The 23,501-nt window shown below is 60.5% G+C and overlaps 1 protein-coding gene across 1 annotated transcript in view; it reads left to right on the forward strand.

Annotated features, from left to right (window-relative positions):
• Window positions 1–8,601: 8,601 nt before the first annotated feature.
• GPC1 (glypican 1) overlaps window positions 8,602–23,501 on the forward strand; it is a 31,205-nt gene continuing 16,305 nt past the window's right edge. Inside the window, exon 1 of the mRNA XM_023642741.2 lies at window positions 8,602–9,040. Coding sequence (XP_023498509.2) covers window positions 8,875–9,040 — 166 coding nt within the window. The 5' untranslated portion in view covers window positions 8,602–8,874. The remainder of the gene's footprint in view (window positions 9,041–23,501) is intronic.

The raw sequence follows: 23,501 nt of genomic DNA on the forward strand, positions 1-23,501 counted from the left end.
ACCAGGGCCAAAGTGCCTGTCTCCACTGCCCCTTCCCCCACTGGGAGTTCTCGAGTTGAGAAGCCAGAGGTGGGGGTCAGGGAAAGGGCCCCTCTGCCCCACCCTGGCCTGGAGTGGGCTGCTGCCTTAAAGGATAGATGAATTAATAAACACTTAGACCAGATCCTCTCAAAGAATGCCCTGGGGCCTGTTGTGGTCCACGACCTGTGTGTGACAGGGAAGCAGCAAATTAAGAGCGTGTGTTTTGAAGCCTCTACGGCAATTTGGCACTGAGATGACCTTGCTTTTGCACATTATAACAGTGTCGATCCATCTGCAGTGGACGGGAGACTGAAAACCCAACCTGAACCCCTGGCCCTCACCTCAGAGTTCGAGAAGCTCTTGTCTCAGGTGCATCTCCTTGATTCCTCCCTCCCTCCCGAGGGGACCTGCCTTCAGATGGCAGGAAGAACCCCAGCTAGACCAAACGGCAATTCTATGTTTTATTTTTTGAGCACCCACCATACTGTTTTCCACAGTGGCTGCACCATTTTACATTCTCACCAGCAACGAATAAGCGTTTCAAATTCTCCACCTTTTGGCCAACACTTGCTATATTCCATCTTTTTTATTGTAGCCAGCCTAGTGGGTGTGAAATGGCATCTCATTGTGGTTTTGGTTTGCATTTCCCTAGTGACTAATGATGTTGAGCAGCTTTTCATGTGCTTGCTGGCTATTTGCATATTATCTTTGGAAAAATGTGTATTCAAGCCTTCTGCCCATCCTTTAATTGGGTTGTTTGACCTATATAAATATATTTCAGGGCCAGCCCGGTGGCTCCGAGATTAAGCGTGCACGTTCCACTTCGGCTGCCCGGGGTTTGCCGGTTCAGATCCCGGGTGTGGACATGGCACCGCTTGGCAAGCCATGCTGTGGTAGGCGTCCCACATATAAAGTGGAGGAAGATGAGCATGGATGTTAGCTCCGGGCCAGTCTTCCTCAGCAAAAAGAGGAGGATTGGCAGCAGATGTTAGCTCAGAGCTAATCTTCCTAAAAAAAAAAATTAAAAATTAAATATATTTCAATATACATATAATGTATTCTGGCTGCTAGATCTTTATCAGAGATGCGATCTGCAAGCAGTTTTTCCCACTCTGTGGGTTGTCTTTTCACTTTCTTGATTGTGTCCCTTGATGCATAGAAGTTTTTAATTTTGATGAAGTCCAATTTATCTAGTTTTTTCTTTTTCTTTTTTTTTTTTTTTGTTGTTGGGAAAGATTCGCCCTCAGCTAACATCCTTGGCAGTCTTCCTCTCTCTTTTTTTTCCCCCTCCTCAAAGCCCCAGTACATGGTTGCATATTGTAGTTGTAACTCCTTCTAGTTGTTCCGTGTGAGCAGCTGCCACAGCATGGCTACTGACAGACGGGTGGTGTGGTTCTATGCCCGGGAACCAAACCTGGGCTGCCAAAGTGGAGCATGCCGAACTTTAACCACTAGGTCATCAGGGTGGTTCTCTAGTTTTTTCTTTTGTTGCCTGTGCTTTTGTTACCCTAAGAGCCCATCGCCAAACCCAAGGGCATGAAGATTTTGCCCAGTGTCTCCTTCTAAGAAACGTTGAGCTCTTCCATCCAAGTCTTTGGTCCATTCTGAGTTCATTTTTGTGTATGTTGTGAGGTAGGGGTACAAGTTCAGTTCTCCCAGCACCATCTGTTGAAGGGACTATTCTTTCTCTCAGTGAGTGGTCCTGGAACCCTTGTTGAAGAATCAAATGACCATATACGTATATGGGCTGATTTCTGCCTCTCTATTCTATTCCATTGGTCTCCAAGTCTGTCTTTACACCACTGTCATTTTTTATTGGTTTTATAGCTATGTAGTGAGTTTTAAAATTGGGAAGCATAAGCCCCCCAATTTTTCTTTTCTTTTTTAAGATTATTTGGCTATTCAGGGGACAACCTTGTTTCATGCCCACTTTTCCCATGAGAAAATGGAGGCAGCAGGAGATGGAGTGTCAGGTGTGCAGGCCTCTTGCTCTCAGCCCGTGGTTGCCAGCCAGGGCCACTGAGGCCACAGGCACCTCCCCTCCTGCAGGCCTGTGGCTCCTGGATGCCAGCCCCAAACACAGCGACGGAGGCCAGCCCCGGACAGGGAGATGGATGCCGGCCCTACTGTTCCTTGCTCCACTGGCACTGCCTGACGAGGGCGCTCCAACTTAGGCCCCTTGTCTCATGCTGTCTCCCTGGGGAAGCCCCTGGGAACCACAGCCCTGCATCCCAGGGCACCTGCATCGGGAGGAGCAAAGGTTGGGGCAGCAGGACAGGAGGGGGGGTCTGTTCCACAAGCACGGCTCATTGGAGGAATGGAGTCTTGCCGAGTCACCATGTGCCATGCATTTGGGCATCGCAGCCTACGACATGAGCACAGGTTTCGCGCCTGCAGGCGAGTGAATCGGGGTGAATGAGGTCGTGGAGAGAGAGGAGACACTAATCAGATGGTGAGGCAGAGGATTTCCCGCTGGACCCAGGTGTGGCTAGGGCAGCCCCGCCATGGCAGTGGGCAGGGAGCATGAGGCAGCCACAGAGATCTGCCAAACGCCCAGCATTCGAGGAGGAATCTGGCTGAACACAACCGACCGAATTTTAAGCAATGGTACAGCTTCCGAAAAGCTAGGTGGTGGCTTGTTTTAGGTGCTAACTTGTTCCTTCCTAAAAATGACCACTGGAAACCAGGTTCTCCCCCAGACACATGGTGGGTCCCTGGTCACCGTGGTGTGGACAGCGCCCGTCCTTCTGGACCAGCTCCATCCGGGGGTGAGTTTTCCACTGGGTTCTGGGAGGATGCCTTGAACTCGGGCTCGCCCTGGAAACTGCTCTTTTCTGGGGGATGGAGCAAGCCCTGAGGCCAGGCCTGTCCACACCCTCCGGGCAGGGTGAGGAAGGGACAGTGTAAGGCCTCACACGGCAAAAGACTGACTCCCTCCAGGACAGGAGCCACGTCTGCATGGACACAAAACCCTCAGCTCCAGAGCTCTGGAGCTGCATCAACCTGAGGCCTGTCCTAAGATTAGGAGGAGACCCCGGGGGTGAACCAGGGATGTCGGGGGAAAGGCGAGAGTTTGGTTTGGTTAATGGAATGGTCGACCGTGAGATGACAAGTGGGCAAGGCCCACAGCACGGCAGCTAAGGGCCTCCATGCTTTGTTTTGGAGGCAGAGTCGTCATGGACTTTTGATTGAAGCTGGTTTTGGAAAGATCAGCCTGGCCGTGCAGACTGGAGAAGCAAAGACTAGGGATGAGGGGCAGGGAGGGGCAGGCAGAAGCCATGTGGGGAGGGAGAGCAGGTGGGTCCAGCAGGAAAGCAGCAAGCCCTTGGCGTCCCCGGTGCCCATGTAGAAGTGTTTCTGCACCCACACCAGGCGTTGGAGTACTTTGTCCCAAAACGTCTGACCGTGCCTGGGTGCCCTGTGTCCAGGCATCCCCCTTCCTCCTGGGGACGGGCCAAAGAGCCAGGAGGGGCAGGAAAACAGCACAGGGAAGATGGCATCAGGTCGGGCCCAGAGCTGAGGGAGGGAGTGTCCTCCAGCTGGGAGCGCGGATGAGAAAAACAGACGCCAGCTCTGGAAGAGGCAGCTCCTCCTGGAGGTGCGGCCCCACCGCCCACTTGGGTGACCAAGCCTCATTCTGAAGCCACTTCCCCTCTGCTGGCTGTGGATAAGGGAGGCCCACCCAGGCTCCTGGCTGATCAAGGGGCTCAGCAGAGCCCAGCAGGCTGCCAAGGAGCTTTGCCTTGAAGGTTGTTGCCCCCAGCAGGGGGTTTGCAGAGGGATGGAAGGTGGGTTCAGGTAGGACCCTTGGGAATAGTGGTGCCCATGTTTTCTCTGTCCTGCAAACTCCATGCTCCGTGTGGGACCTCCCCCACGCTCCCACCCCGCTCCTAAGCGGCAGCCTCCCGGTTTGGGGAGCAAGGGTTCCCTGCAGCTCAGACTCAGAGTTAGCTTCTCTGGATTGGGGACCAGGCCCAAGCGTGGAGTCGGGGGGCTTCCAGAGTCCCACTGAGTGTCCAGGCAGAGCCAGGATCAGCACCGCATTTCAGTGTGGGCTGCAGCAATCCCTCCAGGCGGGTCTTGGGCCGAGGTCCTTTATAAGAACAGGAGACCAGACAGGTGCCCTGAGCTGATCAGTGAGAGACTCCTGCGTTTTCCCCATGAGTCACCAGCGAGGGGCAGGGAGCCGGAGTAAACTGGTGGCATCCACAAGGCAGCAAAACCCAGGGGTGGCTCCTCCTCCCAGCTCCAAGGCTTTTCAGTGACAGTGATGGAGTGAGCCCTCGATTCTTTCCGATAGTAGCCCTGGCTGCTGTTTGCAGAAAGCCTTGTCTACCCAGGATTGACTTCCTCCCAGTCAGCCACACCCTGTGGCATCCACTTCCTCCCTCAGGCTGCTTGCTGCCCAGGGGTCCCCAGTGCCCTGCAGAGAAGTGGGGACCCTGTGTCCTCCGCTGCCCCCCAGGGCATCACAACACTTCCTGGGGCCCCAGCAGGCTCTGTGCCCTCTGACCCCGGGCATCTTACTGCCAGCAGGATGGGCCCTCTTTGGGGACACTATTGGCACCGACGTTCTGAGCAGGCACACGCGGAGGGAAGCGACTTGAAAGGTTCATTCTCTTTGGAAACTGGCTTTGGGGTCCCCAGTAGCTAGGAAAGGAAGCGCTGGTCCACAGGAACCCCGAGGGAGCCGAAGCTGAATCATTTTTGAGGAAGAAGTGGAGGCCAGCAGGCCCGCAGCCCTAACATCTGGGAACGGGTGACCTGCTGGCTCCCCAGTCTTCGGAGCAGTGAGGGCGCAGCAGTGAGCCGACCCGCCTGGCCCGGTTGGAGGCAGGAAGTGGGGGGCGGGTGCTGCCCTCCAGGACGGGGGTCACTCCTCAAGAAGACGGAAACGTGGGAGGGCCCACACGCCCCTTCTGAGATGACTCTAAATGGCCCCTTTCTTCTCGGCCCTCACTGGGTGGCAAACCCAGTCTCTGTCACGCACCCACTGCCTGAGGGACAAACGCAGCTTTCCCCTCTTATGAGTAAACAGCTCTCACTCATTGCTTCCTTCCTTCCATCACACCTCTGTGCCCACAGAGTCTGGACGGGTGAGGACCCCAAGCAGGAGGGGGTGTCTTGGTCGGAGCCACAGCAGCCCTCTTGGGCTGGGCAAGCAGCACACACAGGGAGGGCTTGGTCAGCCCCCCCTCCACCCCCGGGACTCCCGCCGAGACCCTCACCCTGATGACCACGCGTCATGGGAGAGCATATGCAACGTCATGGTGGGGGGAGAACAGGGTGAAACGGTGGCCTGGGAGGCTGATGTGGCCCCTCCCCAGTGTAACCAGCCCTGGCTCCCCATGCCCCGGCTGCTTGTGTCAAGCTGTGTCCTGGCCTGGCCACCCTGCAACCCTCATCCTGGGCTGTCCTGGGGCGGCCCCACATCTGAGGGACCAGGGCCCTGGTGCTAAGTAGGGCGGGACCGGCAGAGACAGCCTGTGTGTCGGGAACAGATGGTCCTGGCTGCCGGCCCTTGGGGGCAGCTCCTCTGGGCTGCACGGCCTGGGATGGAGCCCTTTCTCTCACCCAGTAACGATGTCCACAAGTCCGTAAGAAGGAGGCACAAGCCTTGGGTCAGGGAGCAAGGAAGAAGACCCCATGGTCAGACAACTGGAGGAAAGCCAGGGGAGGAGCGTTGGGGATGCAGACAGCATCTCCTCTCCGTGCCTGTCACCTGCCTCTGGTAGCCTACAGCAAAGCCACCTCCAGCCATCACCGAGTGGTTGGCTGCCCCCTGCACTTGGCTTCCCTGCTCCTTGTCATCCAGATGCTCTGGCAGGCGCCACCCTCACGCAGAGCTGGGAGGACGGGCCCGCCTGCTGTCCCTCTGGGTCAGGTGCCAACACCACAGCAGGGCCCCTGGTCAAAGCCCCTGACCCTGGCCCCTGAGGGCAGGCCGCCCAGAGCTGGGTGCGCGCTGGTCACGGTGGCAGCATCTATCCTGCACTGCACGGGCAGCCACCATGCTGAGCGCATCTCTCAGCGCCTCTCCTAGATCCTCACGGGAGAGCTTAGGAGACTAAGCCGAGTGCAGCATCCAAAATCACACGGCTGCTAAGTGGTGGGGCCCGGATTTGAACTCAGGTCTCGGCTTCCTTTAGTCAGGGACAGGACCAGCTAGTTAGTGCCAGAGACGGACAAGAGACCATGCATTTGCTTTCTGCTCACGCTTTTTCCTCCAGTTGGCTTTCTGTTGCTTTCAATCAAGTGTCCTGAGGAGCACAAGCTAGAAAGAAACTGCCCTGGTGGGAGGCACAATGCGCCCTGGGAAGCCGTGCAGGCCGCCCACACCTGGGCACTCCTGTCCCAGCCCAGCTTGAGCCTCAAGCACGGGAGGCCGAGCACCCACAAAGCACCCAATGTGGACGAGACCAAGAGAGGAACAAACAGCCAGAGCCCCAGACTCCTGGCTGAGGGAGGGGAGGCTGTGGGCCACCTGTGCCCCACTGGGGACCTGGCAATCTACATGGGCCACCCCCATGGTCTTCCTTACAGCCATTCTTGAAAGAGACACTGTGCTTCTCACCTGCCCCGTTCCCCTTAACATCATGGCAATGAGAGCTCAGGATTCGCCTGGGGAACAACATGCTTCCTCCCTCGGGGAAGGGCCCTGGCTGGGAGTGTCGTGATCTGCAAAGGGACCTCGCAGGTGGCGGTAAGGACTTCTCTGGGGGGTGGAGCCATCACACACCTGGGAGGTACTCAGGCAGGGGATGTGCCCATGACCACCATGTCCTTGAAACCTGCTGTGTGAGCGTGACTCACGGACAGCCTGGCCACGCTGCTGTGCGGAGGCAGGGAAATGCACAGGACGCTGAGGAGCTCCCCAGTCTAGCCGGATTGTAAGGAGGTAACAGTCATGACGACAACAACAATAGAGAGAGTAGGTGACTCTCGAGCCTCAAGCGGAGGTGAGCTCCTACAGCAAGGGCCTGGGCCAGGTGTCCCTCAGCCTATCCAGGGTGGCCTGAGCCAGGCATGCAGGGGAGGAGGGATCCAGGTGGCAGTGCCAGATCCAGGCGGGAAGAAGGTGTTGCTGCACAGGGGTCTGTGAGCCACCAATGTGCTGAGGCAGCAGGTGCATGGGGAGGGCAGGAGCGCTGGACACTTGGGTGGGGTTCCCGCAGGCTCCACCTCGCACAGTGACTCAGTGTCTCCGTGAAGGGAGCAGCCTTCTTTGGAAGGCAGCGCAGGAGACCCCAGGGGAGGGATGGAGCACAAGCCCACAGGCATGGATGGGGGGATGTGGGTAGCACCCCATGGGCCTGTTCCCTGCTGCGAGAAGAAACCACAACCCTGAGATTCAGGCACCCTTACTGGCCAGCGACGGTTATCTTGGGGTCCTCTGCCAAAGGTGTCAATTTACGTGCTTCCTCCATTTCCACGGATCAGGATCTGGATTCATGGCTTAGCCCAGGCCTGGTGGTCTCTGGGACCTTTGCCCACGTGGCAGAGGGGAGAGTAGGCAGGTTGGGGGAGGGGCGCAGCAGCCAGGGAAGAGAGAAACAGAAGCCCTCCGCATACCAGCGCCCTCAGCTTCTCACAGACCCCGACCCACCTCCCCTCTGCAGCTAAGGGCACTGCCCGCTCACTCCGCCAGGTGCCCCGCCAGCCTCACCCAGGACCTCTCCTGGCACTCTCTGTCACCGCGTCACACACTCCTCATCCTCCAGCAATCTGACCGGTTGTTGGCCTCGACCCCCATCCCTTCTCCAAGAGGTCACGTGCCACGGCCCAGCTGCCCAAACCCACAGACACGCTTCTGCCCCCCTCACTTTTGTTTCTCCAGCATCCAAAGAACCACGTGGAGGAACCAAAAACAGGATGACCATCTCCAACACCTAAGCAGGTCGTTGGCTCCATACAGGGCTTGGAGAAGGTGGGGTCTAGTCCCTTGGCTAGCTTCCCGCCTACAGACCCCCACCCTCCCCCACAAAAACATCACATGTGAGCTGGAACCGTGAGAGAAGCGGCTGAAAACGCGATGGGGGACGAGGGGCTGGTAAACGGGTGCGGGAGAGGAGGGAGGCAGCGAACCGATGTGTGGGCGGCGGGCAGCGGGGACCCAGGCGCTGCAGGAGCGGACTCGCGGGGCGCGCTGCCAGGGCGCAGGAAGGCAGGGCCGGAGCAAAGGAGAACCAGGATGGGAGAGATGCGGATTTCGGCTGGGGGCGGGGACGCCCCTGATAGGCGCGCGGAAGGCGTGATGTCACGTCCGGCGGGGGAAGCCCTGCCTCAGCACCCCCGCCCCCGCCCCCACAGGTGGTGCCGCCGCCCCGGGCTCTGGGCGTGGGGGCCCGCCCTCGGGGACCCCGGCCGCAGCCCGCGCGGTCCCCCGTTCCTTCGCCTCCCTCAAGCAGTCAATAGATCTGCGCGAGCCGGGCGGGCCCCCAGTCCCCGGAGAGCGGGAGGAGCGCCCGGTGCGCCCCGGATCGCGCCCCCGCGCCGCGCCCCGCCCCGCCCCGCCCGGTGCTCCCCTCCCCTCCCGCCCTGCGCGCCCCTCCCCTGCCCTCCCCTCCCCGCCCGTCTCCCCGGCCGCCGAGGGGCCGGGCCGGCGGCGGGGGAGGCGCCGAGCCGGGACTGCGCGCTCGCCCGCCGCGCTTTGGGCGGCCCGACCGAGCGGCTGGACCTCGCGCCCCGCGCCGCGGCCGCCGCCGGCTTTTGTTGTCTCCGCCTCCTCGGCCTCCGGACCGCGAGCCGCGCGCCGGGACCTTGGCTCTGCCCTTCGCGGGCGGGGGCTTCGCGGGCCCGGCCGGGACCCTAGAGGGGCGCGGGCGGGCTGCTGGGGGCGCCGCCGGCCCCGCCATGGAGCTCCGGGCCCGAGGCTGGTGGCTGCTGTGCGCGGCCGCCGCGCTGGCCGCCTGCGCCCGCGGGGACCCTGCCAGCAAGAGCCGGAGCTGCGGCGAAGTCCGCCAGATCTACGGGGCCAAGGGCTTCAGCCTGAGCGACGTGCCCCAGGCGGAGATCTCGGGTGAGTGAGGGCGCGGCGCCCGGGGGCCCCAACCTGGCTGGGCTGCGGGCCCCGGACCCCGGCGTGCCCGGGTCTCCCCCTGCGGCCCCCATTCTTTCCTGCTCTCTCTTGGTTTGCCCTGCGCGGCCCCTCGCCCCGGGCGCTCGAATCCCGCCGCCTGTGCCCGGCCACCCGGACCCCTAGTGGTCCCCTGCGCCTTCGTTTGTCTGCACCCCTTCGGGCCCTCGCCTCCGAGCTCCGCGCCGCCCTGCCTCCCCCCGGTCTCCTCCGCTCCGCTCGGTCACTCCCAGCCCCCAACTCGCACACCCGCCCCTTCCCCGCGGAGCTTTCCTCGCCGGGCGGTGGGCCGGGCGGTCCCTGGCTCCGTGCCTCCTCCAGGGCCACGGCTCGAGCTGGGCGTCTTCGGCCACCGGCTCGGCCCAGCGCGGCGGCGGGGCAGGAGTCCGAGTCCCGGGGCGCTCCGGCCCACCTCGGCGCCAGCCAGGGCTGAGCTGCGGGGCCGGCCATCGGGGCGCAGCTGAAGGTGGCCGCGGGCTAGGGACTCCAACTCGGCTGTCCGGGCCTCTCCAAGAGGCGCCTCGTGTCGGGCCCGGGGAGTCCCGCGGGGTCCCTAGCAGGGCAGCCTAGGGGCCCCTGCGAGACAGGGAGCGAGCTGTGCGCTTGGCGGGGGGGCGGGGAAGGCGCGACCTCTTCCACCTCGAGCGGGAACGCCGCCTGGCAGGGATTCCTGATTCCTGCGGGGGAACTTGTGCTCGCCTGGTGCTCTCGCCCCGCCTGCCACTCTGGGCCGCTGGAGTCCAGCTGCAGGTGGTCGGCGCCTTGGATCCCGCCCAGGGGCCATGTCATTTCTCTGTAAGAGCGTGGATTCTCCCAGGCGGCCTCAGCCCTGCAGCTGCCCGCAGTCTTGCCACCCCCTCCCTGCTGGCTTCTGATGAGCTTTGGGAACAGAAGTGGATGTGAGAGTGAGGGGTGGAGCACAGTGTCCTAAGGACCTCCAGGACCCCCAGGCTTCATCCTCAAACTGCACACGTGTCCAGAGCCGCACTGGGTCTGGTCTGTCTGGGGCACAGTGGACAAGGGCAGAGCAAACCAGATTCCTGCTCTTGGGGGGCTCTTTCCAAACGGGCGGGGGGTCAGGCAGGTAAGCGAGGCACTCAAATGGTGGCACAGGAACAGAGAATGACTAGGGCCACGGAATTCTGAATGATAGAGGAGTGCATGGGGGCGGGGGCCATGGCCATGCCTATGCCTTGCTGGGGACTGGGAGGAGGCAGCCAGGCTCTGGCCCCCTGGCCCCTAGAAGGGCAGATGCACAGAAGGCTGCCTTGAGAGATCCCTTGACACCTCCCCTGAGGTTTTGGAGAGGCCCCTCTCAAGGATCCCAGGGCAGGCCTTGCTGTGCCTCCCTCTGCTGACGGGGCCCTGTCAGTGTCCCAGCTCCCTCCCGGGTTGGAGGTGGGATGGGTTTGGGGGGCACACCAGCACAGGCCCTGGGCAGAGTTTGGTTCATGCTCCACCCCCACCTCTGCTCCTCCCCCCACATAAACAGGAACCTTTGCCCGGCCTCCCTGGCCATCCTGCTGGATCCCTCCTCAGAGCACAGGGTCTCAGGGTGGCTGAGCAGCTGCCCCCACCCAGCCCTGCCTCTTGGACAGAAGCCTTCTCCTCTGCCCCACCGCCCTCCTTCCCACATCCACTTGGCCGTGGTGCCCCAGGGGCCATCCTAAACTTGCTCACATTCACACGCCTCTGTTCTAGTTAGGCCGAGAGCCAGAGTGGCAGAGTTTGGGCAGCCGCCAAGGGCTAGGAGAGAGCCAGGCAAACTGGAGAAACTGAGGAGGGGCTGGGCTGGGAGGCTGGGTCTTGGCCCCCTGGGGTTAGGGTATACAGTTGGTTGCGGCCGGCATGAGCAAAGTATGTGGCTATCAGTGTGATGAGTGGGGGCGGGGTGCTGTCCGTCCCGCTGGGGGAGTATGGCCGCGCAGCAGCTGTCCCAGCATCGCGCTGGCCAGGGCTTCGGGCGCCGCCCACCTCTGGATCTGGAAAGCCGGAGACCGGGCAGGGTTGCTGCCCTCCCTGCCGATGGCCTGCGGCTCCTCCGTCCCAGCACCAAGGGCTCCTCCAGGGGAGGTGCTCTCCCCGACCCCACATGGCCACACCCCCCTGAAGAAGGCTAGAACTGAAGAGTGCCCTGGGGGCCCAGGCGCCAAGGAGAGCACCAGTGCCACGTGGGGGAAGGAAGCAGGGTGACCTCTCAGGGCAGCGGCCAGCCGGCCAGCCATGTCCCCTTCTGCTCCGGGTGACTAGTGCTGGCCTCCGCGGACCAGGCGCCCTCTGGTGGGCCCGCGGCGGCACACTGCTCTCCAGGAGCCGGGCGGAAGGTCCCCTCTCCTGCAGGCCCAGCAGCCAGACTTCTCCAGCGTGGGGACCCTTGGGGGTGGACCCCTGTTGAGAGTCCCCTGGCTCAGCTGGCCCCCCGGCTGGGTAGGGCAGAGACCCAATGCTTCCTCGGGGCTGGGAGGGAAGGAGGGCTGCCCTGGCTCTGCAGGGGACCTTTCCAGTCTCTGCCTGAGGGAGCAGAAATGGTGGTGGGCTCCTAAGAGGGGACCATCAGAGTGTGTTACTCTCCGTTTCTGACTGTGTGTGGTTTTTTGGACAGCCAGGCCAGGCAGTGGTGACAGGTGAGGCTCAGGCGTTGGGGGCAGCGGCTGGGGAAGGCCACCATGTGGCCCTCCCTCAGACCAGAGCGTTGTACAGGAAGCAGGGGCCAGGCACTGAACCGCCGCTGGAACCCTCTGCCGTGCTGGGAAATGCCCACCCTGGCTCGTGCTGAATCACAGCCCTTCCTGGCAGGGGCTCCCTCCTCCTGCCAGGTTGCTTCTGGTCCCCAGATGTTTCCTAAGCACCTGCCGGGGCTGCCAGCACTCGACACAATTCATCCCGAATTTTTCTGACCCTTTGCTGGGTCCTGGGACAGGGACCGCCTCTGTCTGTTCACCTCTGTTGTAGCCACAGAACTGGGCCCAGCTCCCGGGGCTGAGCAGGTTCTCAGTGAACACTTGCTGGGGTCCCATGAATGTCCTGCTTTGTGCTGGGTCATGCAGGGTGGGTAGTGGGAGATGCAGACAGGTCCAGCGTTGGGAGTTAGAGGTCGGGGAGCATGGGACTGTCAGTGCAACCAGAACCGGCCAGCTGCTCCTCTACCCCAAGAATCAGGGTGGCACCAGCATGCAGGTGGAGCCCATACCGAGGACCACACCTCAGGCCCTGCTGTAGCAATCTTTGCTTCTCTGGGCTGGCTGTGACCTCATGGTGGGGGGGGGGTGCGGGGTGGCGCACAGATTATGAGGGGAGGGTCCTCAGAAGCCGTGGGCCTCCCCCAACCTTGTCCTAGAAAGGGCTGTCCTGGCTGGGCCGGAGAGAGCCCACCCAGCGTCTGTCTCTCAGCCACGGTCAACGGGGCTCTTGCAAGCCACCTGGCGCACAGCCTATCCCAAGACCAGAAGGTTCTGTGTCCCTTGTCCCGTTCAGAAGGCAGAAGCCTCCGTGTGTCTAATCTGGGTCCCCAAGGTGGTCAGCAGCCTCGGGCTGGGCCGCTGCTCAGTCCTCCACCATTCGAGCTGAGGTTTCATCATCCCCATCGTGAGGACAGGGCTTCGAGGGGGGGTGGCCCAAGGGAGCCAGGATTCGACAGGGCCACCTGCCTGATGCAATGGCTTGGGCCCCTTGCTCCAGCCTCTGTGCTGGACGTGCTGCTGTGCTCCTCCGGGAGGCAGGACGTCCTCCCCGGACCAGGACAGGCAGCGTCCTGCCGCTTTGGCCTCCCACCCCTGTCGGCCTCTCTGTGCCTCTGTGTCTTCACATGTGACAATGGGAATAGTCACGACCACCCCCAAAGGTTGCTGGGAGGCAGAGCGTGTGGACACTGTGGACTGTGTGGGTGGCCTGAGGCCACATCCTCCCCCTTGTCCCCTTGGCTCCAGAGGTCTTCTGCGGAGGCATGAACCAGGCTCCATGTGACTCACTTCCCGGTAGTGTCTCGTTCACATGTTGGATAAGGAGGGGTCTTTGTAGACCTGGTTTCAGAGGAGTAAACCGAGGCCCAGAGAACCCATATAACTTTTTTCAGGGCACTCAGCCCATGTGGAGCTCTGGGGCCTAGAGTGCAGTCTGCAGACCCCAAAGCCTGTCACATTAACTGCTGCTCAGTCCCATGGTCTGTGTTTTCTGCAAACCTCGTGCCATCCCAGCCTGGAGGCCTGAGATGGGACCGTGAGGTCCTGGCCCTAATGGGCCACCAGCTGCCTTCTCCTGTCGGCTCTCCTCGGCCTGCTTCCATTTCTTAGGCCTCGTTAGAACTTATCTTACCTCCGTCTCCTCCTGAGCACCTGCCCTGGTCTCCCTGCCCCCAGCCTTGCCCAGCTCCATCTGGACAGCACTGCCCCATGACTCGGCCTTCCACAGGCCGGGCCTTACTCTCTCGCCAGGCCCCCGCTGCCTGTCCAGTGAAAGCCAGCTTGTCAGCCTGCCTTGGGGCCTGTCACTTCCACCATGCTAAGGGCTGTTCCCAGGCCCCAGGGGTGTGAATCAAGTGACCCCAGGATGCACACGGTGGGTGGCCCAACGGTATGCTGCTGGCCAGCCCAAGGAGCGGCCCCCGCTGTATCCCCAGCACCATGCTGGTCCTAGTCCCCCAGGGGCTGGTGAGCCTAGGCCAAGAGACAGGCCAGTCCCTTAGTAAGCTGGCTCCATGCTGGTGCTAATTAGGAACAGCGTGAGCTGTGAGCCCGTGATTGACCGGCCTCTTGGGCTGTGGAGGCCTCTTGGGACTGGGACTGGGGACGTGCCGGCCGGGTGGTACGCTGGGCTTTGGCGTCAGGAAGAGAGCACTGTGGGTGTGTCAGCCTAGCTGGCCCTGGACGGGGAGACAGGCGGAGAGGGGGACTTGCCCGAGGCCACATGGGCGTCAGGTCGGGCCTGGGCCCCATGTGTGCCGTGCCCAGGCCTGGACATGCCAGGTGGTGAGAGGTTGGACTTCTCTCCTGGAAGCCAGACCCTCATCCCCAAGGCCTGGCTTGGTTCAGGGTGGTTTGGGACCAAGATTCAGGACCCGTGTCTGGGTCCAGGTGAGTATCGGGCCCTGCAGCCTGAGCCCAGCCCTGCTTTTGTCCTATCTCCTTGCCTGGCATTCGGTGCCAACCCTGGTTGTGTCTCACAGCCAGCACGGCCCCGTGGGGTCAGGTCATGGGCCACATTTGGGAGAGAAAACAGGCTCAGGAGGATGAGGGCTCCAGCCCAGGGCCGCCCACCCCGGAGCCCAGCTCCTCACCACCGCACTGGCTGGCGGCCTTTCTTGTCAGCGGTGTCTGTCTAGGAACAGGCCTGGGCAGGTGCCCTGAGCTGCCGGAAGTCTCCTGGGGTGGAGGAGGCTGCCATCCTTCTCCTCCGTCTGCTCCAGGCCCCACCTCACCCCAGGCTGCCTTCCCAGGTGGGAGCACATGGTAGCCAGGGTTGAGGTGAGGGCTGACCTGACCTCCCACACTGTGGCCTCTGTCCTGTGGTCAGGACCAGGCATCCAGCCTCCTCAGCTGTTCGAAGTCAGGCCATGGGTCCTGAGGAAGCTCTGAGTGTGAGAGCCCTGCTCTCTGGGCACAAATCCTGGGATCTGGGTGGGTTTAGGAACCCCTGGGGGCCATCTCTTCATCTGCCTGTCTTCCACGCGCTCCTGGCTGGCTCACCTTCCTGGCACATGCATCCCTCCTGCCCGGCAGGTCCTCTCCCTGCCCACCCACAGTACACGTTGGGCACCATCCTCCCTCAGGCGCTTGGCCCTGATGCTCAACTTCCCCAGGCATCCCCAACACAGCCCCACTTAGGGGCTCTCCCTGCTCCCTGGGTGCTCCCCAAGTCTGGGCAGGCCTTGGCTCCATTCAGTGCAGTAAACATCCCAGGCACCGCCCATGTGCCAGGCCTGGGCTGGGCGCAGGGTCAGGAGTGTACCAGCTCCCAGGGTTGCGGTGACAAATACCACAGACCGGGTGGCTTACACAGCAGAAGTTTATTATCTTGCGGTCAAGAGGCTGGAGTCCGAGATCAAGGTGTCGGCCAGGCTGGTTCCTCCTGAGGCCGCCAGGGGAGGAGCTGTTCCAGGCCTCTGCCAGCTTCTGGCGGTTGCTGGCGATCCTTGGCATATCTTGGCACCCGAGTCTCTGGCTTCATCTTCACATGGCCTTCTCCTTATGTGCATGTCTGTTTCCGTACTTGACCTTGGAAAAAGAAGGGCAGCAGTCCTATCAAGTTAGGGGCCCCCCAGCTCCCGTGTGACCTCATCTTAACCAGTTACATCTGTGAAGACCCCATCCTCAAGCAAGGCCCCCTTCTGAGGCCCTGGGGGTTAGGAGTCCGGCATATGAACTGGCGGGACGCGGTACAGCCCAATAGCAGGAGGCAGCCCCTCACACCTGCTCCTCATGCCCGTGCACTTCCCGTCCAGTGGGTGGAGAGCCTGGGCTCTGAGTATTTAGTGGTGGCGGCTTCTCAGGATAGGACCAGGCCTCACCGAGTCTGCCACAGGCTTGGGCTCATCGCAGAGATTCGCTCAGGCCCGGACGACAGAGTGGCGGGGTCAGACCATCCCCTGGCAGCCTCCTCACCCGTGCCCACCTGCAGGCTTCTCAGGGCACAGCCCTGGTCTCGGCATGCTCAGGGACCGTAGCTCTTGGCCTTGCATTGCCACCCGGTCCTTGCCCAGTTCCAGCCGTCTGTGGTTGGGAGGGCCCCAGAGTTGGCAGTGAGGGGCTGGCCTTAAGATCTTCATGGGGATTGGGGGCACCTGGCTGGGGGAGTTGTGACTCAGTGGTACCAGTGTGCCTTAGAAAGGCTCAGTGTTCCCACCTGCAAGTGGGAGGGCCTCCAAGCAGGGCCACAGCATGCAAGCAGGTGCTGGGCCCCCAGGTAGACTTCCGGAGGAGGCAGTGGGGCTGAGGGGCCAGGAGGCAGCCAGCAGCACCTGAGTTTGGAGGGTTTGGAGAGGGAGAGAGCTGGGAGGCGGGCAGCGGCATGGGGCCTGGGCAGCAGCTGTCGCCTGGCACAGTGGCCCGGCTGAGGAGGCTCGCTGCTCATTTGTGCTAAATGCTCCCTGGGTTCTGGAGGCTTGGCTGGGTGACAGGGCAGCCCCAGGGGGGCTCCATCAATCCTGCTCCCTTGGCACTTGCCCTGACCTCAGCACCCCAGGGGCCCGGAGCTCTGCCCACTGCCCCTGCTGCATCTCAGAGGAGGAGCGTTGGCTTGGGCTCCAGTAGGAGAGGGGACCAGGCCGTTTGCAAACCAGCCTGAGGCCCAGACTGGGAGGGTGAGAAGCAGACAGGAAACCAGAGACCAGCGCTGAGGGACTGGTAGGCTGTGAGGACCAGCCCGGGAGCACCATGAGGCAGGTCTCCCATCACCACAGGGAGGCTGCAGCGTAGGTGAGCCCCAGGGTCTTGTCAGAGGCATAGACAGCCACAGCAGGGCCTGGGGCCAAGGAGAGGAGCTGGGCTGGTGCTGGCCAGTAAGGGGAAACCCTACAGGAGGGCCGGCTCTGGGCCCCTGCCGCCCTATCCTCTCCTTCCCTCCTGCCAGGGTGCCCCCGGAGCCCACCAGGGCCTCAGTCCCAGGGCTTGTCTCCTGCAGCCATGCCCTGACCTCCACCAGCCCATTGCCTGGGGGTATCTGGAAGGCAGGCTGAGTATCATCTCATATGACCACTTAGTGTGCAGATGGGGAAACTGAGTCCCAGAAGGGGCTTCTCAGGACTCAGAGCCCTGTTCCTTAAGTGGCTTCTCCCCGATAGCCTCACTGCCCAGGCTAGACCCTGCCACATGCTGACTAAGTCACTTCTGCCCTGGTGTAGACTGGCCCCAGGTGTCTGGTGTAGGCACCGGGTGCCAGTGCCAACTCCTGAAAGGGGTGTCCCACAGAGGAGCAGGTATGAGGTGAGGCCACGCGAGCCTACCTTGTTAGGGTAATGGGGGTGCCATCCATATGACCTGGTCCTGTAAGCATGTGGTCCAGAGTGCAGAGGTGAGGTCAGCCAGAGGACAGAGAGCTGGGGGTCAAAGCCCCAGAACATAGGCCACAGAGCACCCCACAATTGCAGGGAGAGACGGCCCTGGCAGGCCCCGGAGGACCAAGGGGTCCCCAGGCTGAGACAGTGGAGGAACTGGGGAGGGGCCATGGAGGCCCAGGAAAGAGGTGGGGCCTGGGAACCTGCAGGCCCAAGTGGGGCCCTCGTGATGCCCACATGAGGACTCAGGCTTCAGGAAGGACTGGCCGGTAGCTTGAAGAACAGAAGGTCAGGCTCAGCTCAGCTCCAGCCCAGGATCTGCCAGCCAGCCACCCCGGGAGGACCTCCTGAGATCAGAGCTGGTCCTGCCGATGGGCCCCAAATGCCTGAGCTCAGCTGCCGTACCTCCTTGTGAGAGACAAGGCAGGGCTTCACAGGCCAGGAGGCATGGAACCCTCATCCTTCCATTTATCCATCTGTCCTTCTACCCACCCATCCATCCATCCATGGGACCCTCATCCTTCCATTTATCCATCTGTCCTTCTACCCACCCACCCATCCATCCATCTATCCGCCCATCCATCCATGGGACCCTCATCCTTCCATTTATCCATCTGTCCTTCTACCCACCCATCCATCCATCCATGGGACCCTCATCCTTCCATTTATCCATCTGTCCTTCTACCCACCCACCCATCCATCCATCTATCCGCCCATCCATCCATGGGACCCTCATCCTTCCATTTATCCATCTGTCCTTCTACCCACCCACCCATCCATCCATCTATCCGCCCATCCATCCATGGGACCCTCATCCTTCCATTTATCCATCTGTCCTTCTACCCACCCATCCATCCATCCATGGGACCCTCATCCTTCCATTTATCCATCGATCCATCCATCCACCTACCCCCCCCCCCCCCATCCGCTATGTGCTCACTCCTCTGCTAGGGACACAGAGATGAAAAGCCATGTTCCCCACCCCCCCAGAAGATCAGGGTCTAGTGACAAACTCAGTTGAGGCTGCCAGGCCCTCCCAAACCCAGCAATCCAGGACCTGGCAGGCACTGTGTTCTAAGTCTCATCTAGGACCTGGCTCGTCGGCCCTGGGATGGTGGATTTGGCTGCAGTGCCACCGACACCTTGAGGGACAGGCCAGCATATCTCCTTCCCAGGTGGGCAGCCAGGCCCTGGGCAGGTGCACCTGGCAGTGCCCGTGGCCCCAAGCCTCCCTGGTGGGGACATTTCCTGGGCTCGCCATCAGCGCCAGAACCTGTGAAGGTCTGTGGCCTGTGCACACCTTCGGGCAACATCCGTAATACTGAGGACCACTGTCTGAGAGCTGTGGGTGGCCATCCGGGCCCATCCGTGTATCTAAGCGTGTTCTCAGTACCTGGGGCCACCTGTTGTTGTCTGGGCCCCTGTGGTGAACTGTGTATGATGTCCGAGTGCATCCTCAAGCGTCTGGAGCCCTGAGTGCCCAGCCCCGGCTCTGGGGGCCACAGGGAGTACATCCCACCCACCTGTGACCACCTCCAGGCCCTGGAGAGAAAGATGATGCCACCTGCTGCTAGGGTTGGCTCAGGCGTTGACTTGCATCTCCCGTTGTCATGGAGCACAGGACACCCTGGACTGACAGCGGTATTTTAAAGATTTTATTTTTTCCTTTTTCTCCCCAAAGCCCCCCGGTACATAGTTGTATATTCTTCGTTGTGGGTCCTAGTTGTGGCATGTGGGACGCTGCCTCAGCGTGGTTTGATGAGCAGTGCCATGTCCGCGCCCAGGATTCGAACCAACGAAACACTGGGCCGCCTGCAGCGGAGCGCGCGAACTTAACCACTTGGCCACGGGGCGGGCCCCTGACAGCAGCATTTTAAAGGGGTGTTGCTCCTAAATAATTCAGCCCCACCATCCCTCACCTCCTCCCCCCGGCCTCGTGGGGGCTGCCTACAGGACACCCTCAGGCATCTTGGCATTCTCCCTTGGAGTAACTTAACACCAGGGACTGGTGCCTCCCTGTCACAGCGTATTTGGGAGTTTGGAGGACACTGTGGGCGGCCGTAGGTCAGAGACACAGCTAAAGCCCCCTTCCTGGGATATGGTTGTCACGGCAATTTTGGGGTGGGGTCAGGGAGGCCAGGGACCCTGTGCAGTGCAGGATACTCCTGAGCAGCTGGAAGGTGCCTTCCAGAAATGCCAGCCACAGCCCATTAGGAACACTTGATCCAAAGCCCTAGGCAGGACAGAACCAGTGTCCGAGGGAGCACAGGGGAGAGGGTACCCCTCTGCTTTGGGGCCAGGACAGCCTTGCAGGGGTGAGTGGTGGAGTCGGCTCTAGAAAGATGGACAGGTTAGTGGACAGATACAGGTGTGCACAGGCAGGTCATTCGAGGCTGGGGTTCTTAACTGGGGTGCACGGGAGAGGCCCAGGGCTAGTTTTAAACTTTGCTGAGAAAGAAATTACATCTCCATTTTTGCTAACCTCTAACCAAAATTCAACGTTTCCCGCGACTGTGGACGAGGCAACAGTGGTATTCTGGTATCTGGGACTCGGTCACCAATAGAAACCACTAGCATTTTTGTGTCTTTTTACATTTGTAGCGGAAATACTATTGACACTCATCACACCTTTGAGATCCTGGTCGCTGTTAGACCTGCGCCAGGTCTTGCAAAACCTGTTCATAGGATAGCGCGTGTGGTGCAGCCCACGTTTGTTTTATGACATTCTGATGACCGTTGCGTTGCACCTGCTTTCCTGGTTGAGCCTCTGCGTAATTTTTCACCTCATAAACATCATCCTGAGAAGGGGTCTCCGGGCTTCAGGAGATGGCCAGGGGGCCCAGGGCACAAAGAGCAGGTCCTCTGGCGGTGACCCAGAAGGCTGGTGGAGCCCGGATGTCTGCACCCAGCAGAACCTGCAGGGGATGGGAGCAGGGGACCAGGAGGTGGGGGGCGGGGGGGTGTCCAGGCACCTGAGGCTGAGCGGCAACTTGGCCAGCTGCCTGCAGGTGGGAGTGATGGGGACACTGAGACATGGCAGGCTCTCTGAATCCCTCAGTTGAGCTCCTACTGTGTGTCAGGCGCTGTTCTCAGTGCTGAAATGCAGCCACCAACAATGTTGGCGCAGGAAAGGACCCATAGCAGGTCTCGTGAGCTGTGGCTTTGCTGGCCACAGTGACCGCGTGTTACTTTTGTAAGTTAAAAGTAAAGAGAAATAACATATGTGAATTTAGACACGCACGTGGGGTTTGCAATCGCACATGGCCCCTGTGCTGTAGAGCAAAGACCCCTCCCCATCTGGGATGGCCTGGGGCCCCACGCGCCCCTTGGCCATTCCTGCTGTGAGCTTGGCCTTCTCGTCCTGTCTTCCGTGGGGACCTCAGAGGCTTGCACGGCCACACTGCACACCCAGCCCAAGGGCCCAGCCTCCACTTTCTCTGACATCTAGAGTTTGCAGCCTGAGGCCGAGGGGAGACCCGTCAGTACAGAGTCAGGAAGGCTGGGCACCAAGAGGGAGGGCCCGGAGGGCTGCTCTGAGGAGGTGGCATCTGAGCTCAAGGAAGGAGGGAGGGGCATGTTGACCCTGGGGCTCAGAGGGAGGCAACCTGCTGGGCGAATGGGTAAGGCCACGCCCCAGCCCAGGGCCGAGGTCTCTTGAATCCAGAGGCTGATCTTCTTGGCCATCATCTTAGGAAAGAGATGGGCCCAAAAGCAAGCCAAAACCTGGTCTCCTGGACCTGGCCAGCCTGCCAGGGTTCAAACGCCATCTCCACACTCACTTGCTGTGTGACCTTGGGCCAACTGCTGAACCTCTCTCTGCCTCAGAGTCCTTTTCTGTAAAATGGGGTTGGTAGCATTGTCCGCAGCCAGGCCAAGAGCCACAGCTGGGGGTCAGAGAGATCCAGGCTGGCGGGGAGGGACTCTGCCGTTTGTCACCCACCACTCGGCTATCCCCAGTCCTGGTCCTGGGAAGCTGAGAATTGCAGGAAGAGTTGGCTGCAGGCCTCTCCTGGAGGGCAGCCTACGAGGATGGAGAACGACCCCAGCTCAGGGCCATGCCACCAGCAGGAGGGGCTCGGGGTGGCCTTGCAGGGTGGCGGCTGGTTTTCAGAAGGGAGCTGCAGGCCCTGCGGAGAGGCCAGAGGGGAACGGCGTTAGGCAACAGGTCTGAGCATTGAGCAAGTTCACATAACCTCTCCCAGCGTCAGTCTCCCCATCTGTAAGATGGGGATAATTGTGTCTTCCTGTTAATTGGGTCGCTGAGGTCCATCATTCTCTGAGGTGGCTGGGGGCTGAGGTGGGCAGGCAAAGCCCCCTCTGACACCCCCCATTCCCCTCTTGCTGCCGGCCTGGGCAGGGTCTGAGGACCCCAGCCAGGGAGCCCTGGGGACATGTGTGTGTGTGTGTCCATGCCTTCGTGAGACAGGGTGTTGCAGGTGGGGAGCCTGAGTGACTTCAGTCAGGCCACTCCCCACACCCCACAAAGGGCCACCAGATAAAACTACAGGATGCCCAGTTAAATTGGAATGTCAGATAGTGAGTGATTTTGTAGTGTAAATATGCCCTGAATATTTTAATTTTAAATAAACAGCAAATAAATTTTTAGTGTAAGTATGCCCCATGTATTTACTATAAATATGTCCCAGATATTTGGGGGGTTTTTTTTAATGGTAAAATACAATAAAGTTTCCTATTTTAACCATCTTTAAGTGTACAGTTGAGTGGCATTAAGCACATTCACATTGTTGGGCAGCCATCACCACCATCATCTCCAGAACTTTTTGATCTTCTCAAACTGAAACTCTGTCCCCGTTAAACACTATCTTCCCCTCCCCCTGCCCCAGCCTCTGGCACCCGCCCTGCTACTTTTTGTTTCTGTGGATTTGACAACTCTGGATCCCTCTTGAAGTGGAATCATGCCCGTATTTCAGGTCTGGCTGCTTTCACTGAGCATGATATGTTTGAGGTTCATCCTCCTTATAGCCTGAGTCAGGGCTGTATAGTATTCCGCTGGACGGATATGTCCCTTTTGTTTATCCACTCATTTGTCACTGGACACTCAGGTTGTTTCCACCCTTTGGCTGTTGTAAATAATGCTGCTGCGAAGAGGGGTGTAAAGATTCTGTTGAAGTCTCTGATTTCAATTCTTTTGGGCCAGATACTTTTATACTAAAAAATAATGCATTGTTTATCTGAAATTCATGCTTGGCTGTATCCTGGACTGTATCTGCTGTCCCCTACGCCCCTACATTGTGCCTGCAGGGCTGGGCTCGGGCTCCCTGCTCGGCGCCCACACACCTGCGAGCTGGGTGTGTGCTGGAGCCGGAGGTGCTGCCTGGGCGGCCATGCTGAGTCAGCGGCCCCGGAGAGACCATCCACTGGAGACCGCCCAGACCTCTCCGGATGGCAGGCGGGCCGTCTGCGGGCATGTCTGTTCCTGCTTCAGCCTCGCCCTCCTGCTCAGGAATTCCCCTGGGACTGGGATCAAGGGAGGGCTTGCCGTGGGAGAGGCGGGGGAGGCCAGGCCTGGATCGTTGGGCTGCACTGGGCCCCGTGTCCGCGCAGCCGCTCCAGGCTGAGTGACCTTGGGCATGTCACTTTAGCTCCCTGTGTCAGCTCCATCAGCGGTAGAATAGGAAAGAGCAGCTGTTCTGAAGATTAAATGATTCAAAATCGCAGACAGGGCTGAGACCCTTAACAGCACATAGCAAGTGCTCCATCTCGTTGCGGGGATTGGGGCCTTTGTAAGAATAAGGTAGCGCTTGTGGGTGTCTGGCTGTCCTGCTGCCTCTGGGGAGGGGCCAGGGCAGGAAAGTGCTGGTTTCCCAGGGGAAGGGGAGGTCTGAGACTGGGGCTCTGGGACCATGATGGTGTTAAGCATTGTTTCCGTGAATGCCAACGCTGGACAACAGTTCTCTCCGTACAGTTTCTTTAGACACTTGTTTACTCAGCGCCAGGTCTGGCCCGCTGCTGGGCAGAGAGGTGAGAGAAGGGAAGTGGGGGTCCCCACAGGCAGGCAGAGCGGCTCTCCTCCCCTGGGGAGGGCCTCCCCGTGCTCAGGGAGGCCAGAGGCTGGGCAGGTGCTTTGGCCCAGAGAGACCTGGGAGGGCTTCCTGGAGGAAGGGAGAGGTGAATGGGCCTTGAGAGAGGGCGGAGCAAGGGGGAGGGCGTGTGAGCTCCAGGGGTTAGTGGAAGCAGCAAGTCATGAGCTGGATGGAGGTGACCAGAGGGGCTGGGATGCCAGGCGGGAGTGGCCATGGCCTTGGGGATGGCTGCCCAGCTTTGAGGGAAGTGGCTGGATTGGGGTGAGCAGCAAAGCCCCTTTGCCCCTTCCCATTCATCTATTCAGTCTCCAGTATTTATGGGGCCCGTGCTGGGTGGGCCCAGGGCACGGCTGGCCTGGCGGGCTCCCTCGAT

Source organism: Equus caballus, chromosome 6 (assembly GCF_041296265.1).
Source record: "Equus caballus isolate H_3958 breed thoroughbred chromosome 6, TB-T2T, whole genome shotgun sequence".
NCBI classification, from domain to species: Eukaryota; Metazoa; Chordata; class Mammalia; order Perissodactyla; family Equidae; genus Equus; species Equus caballus.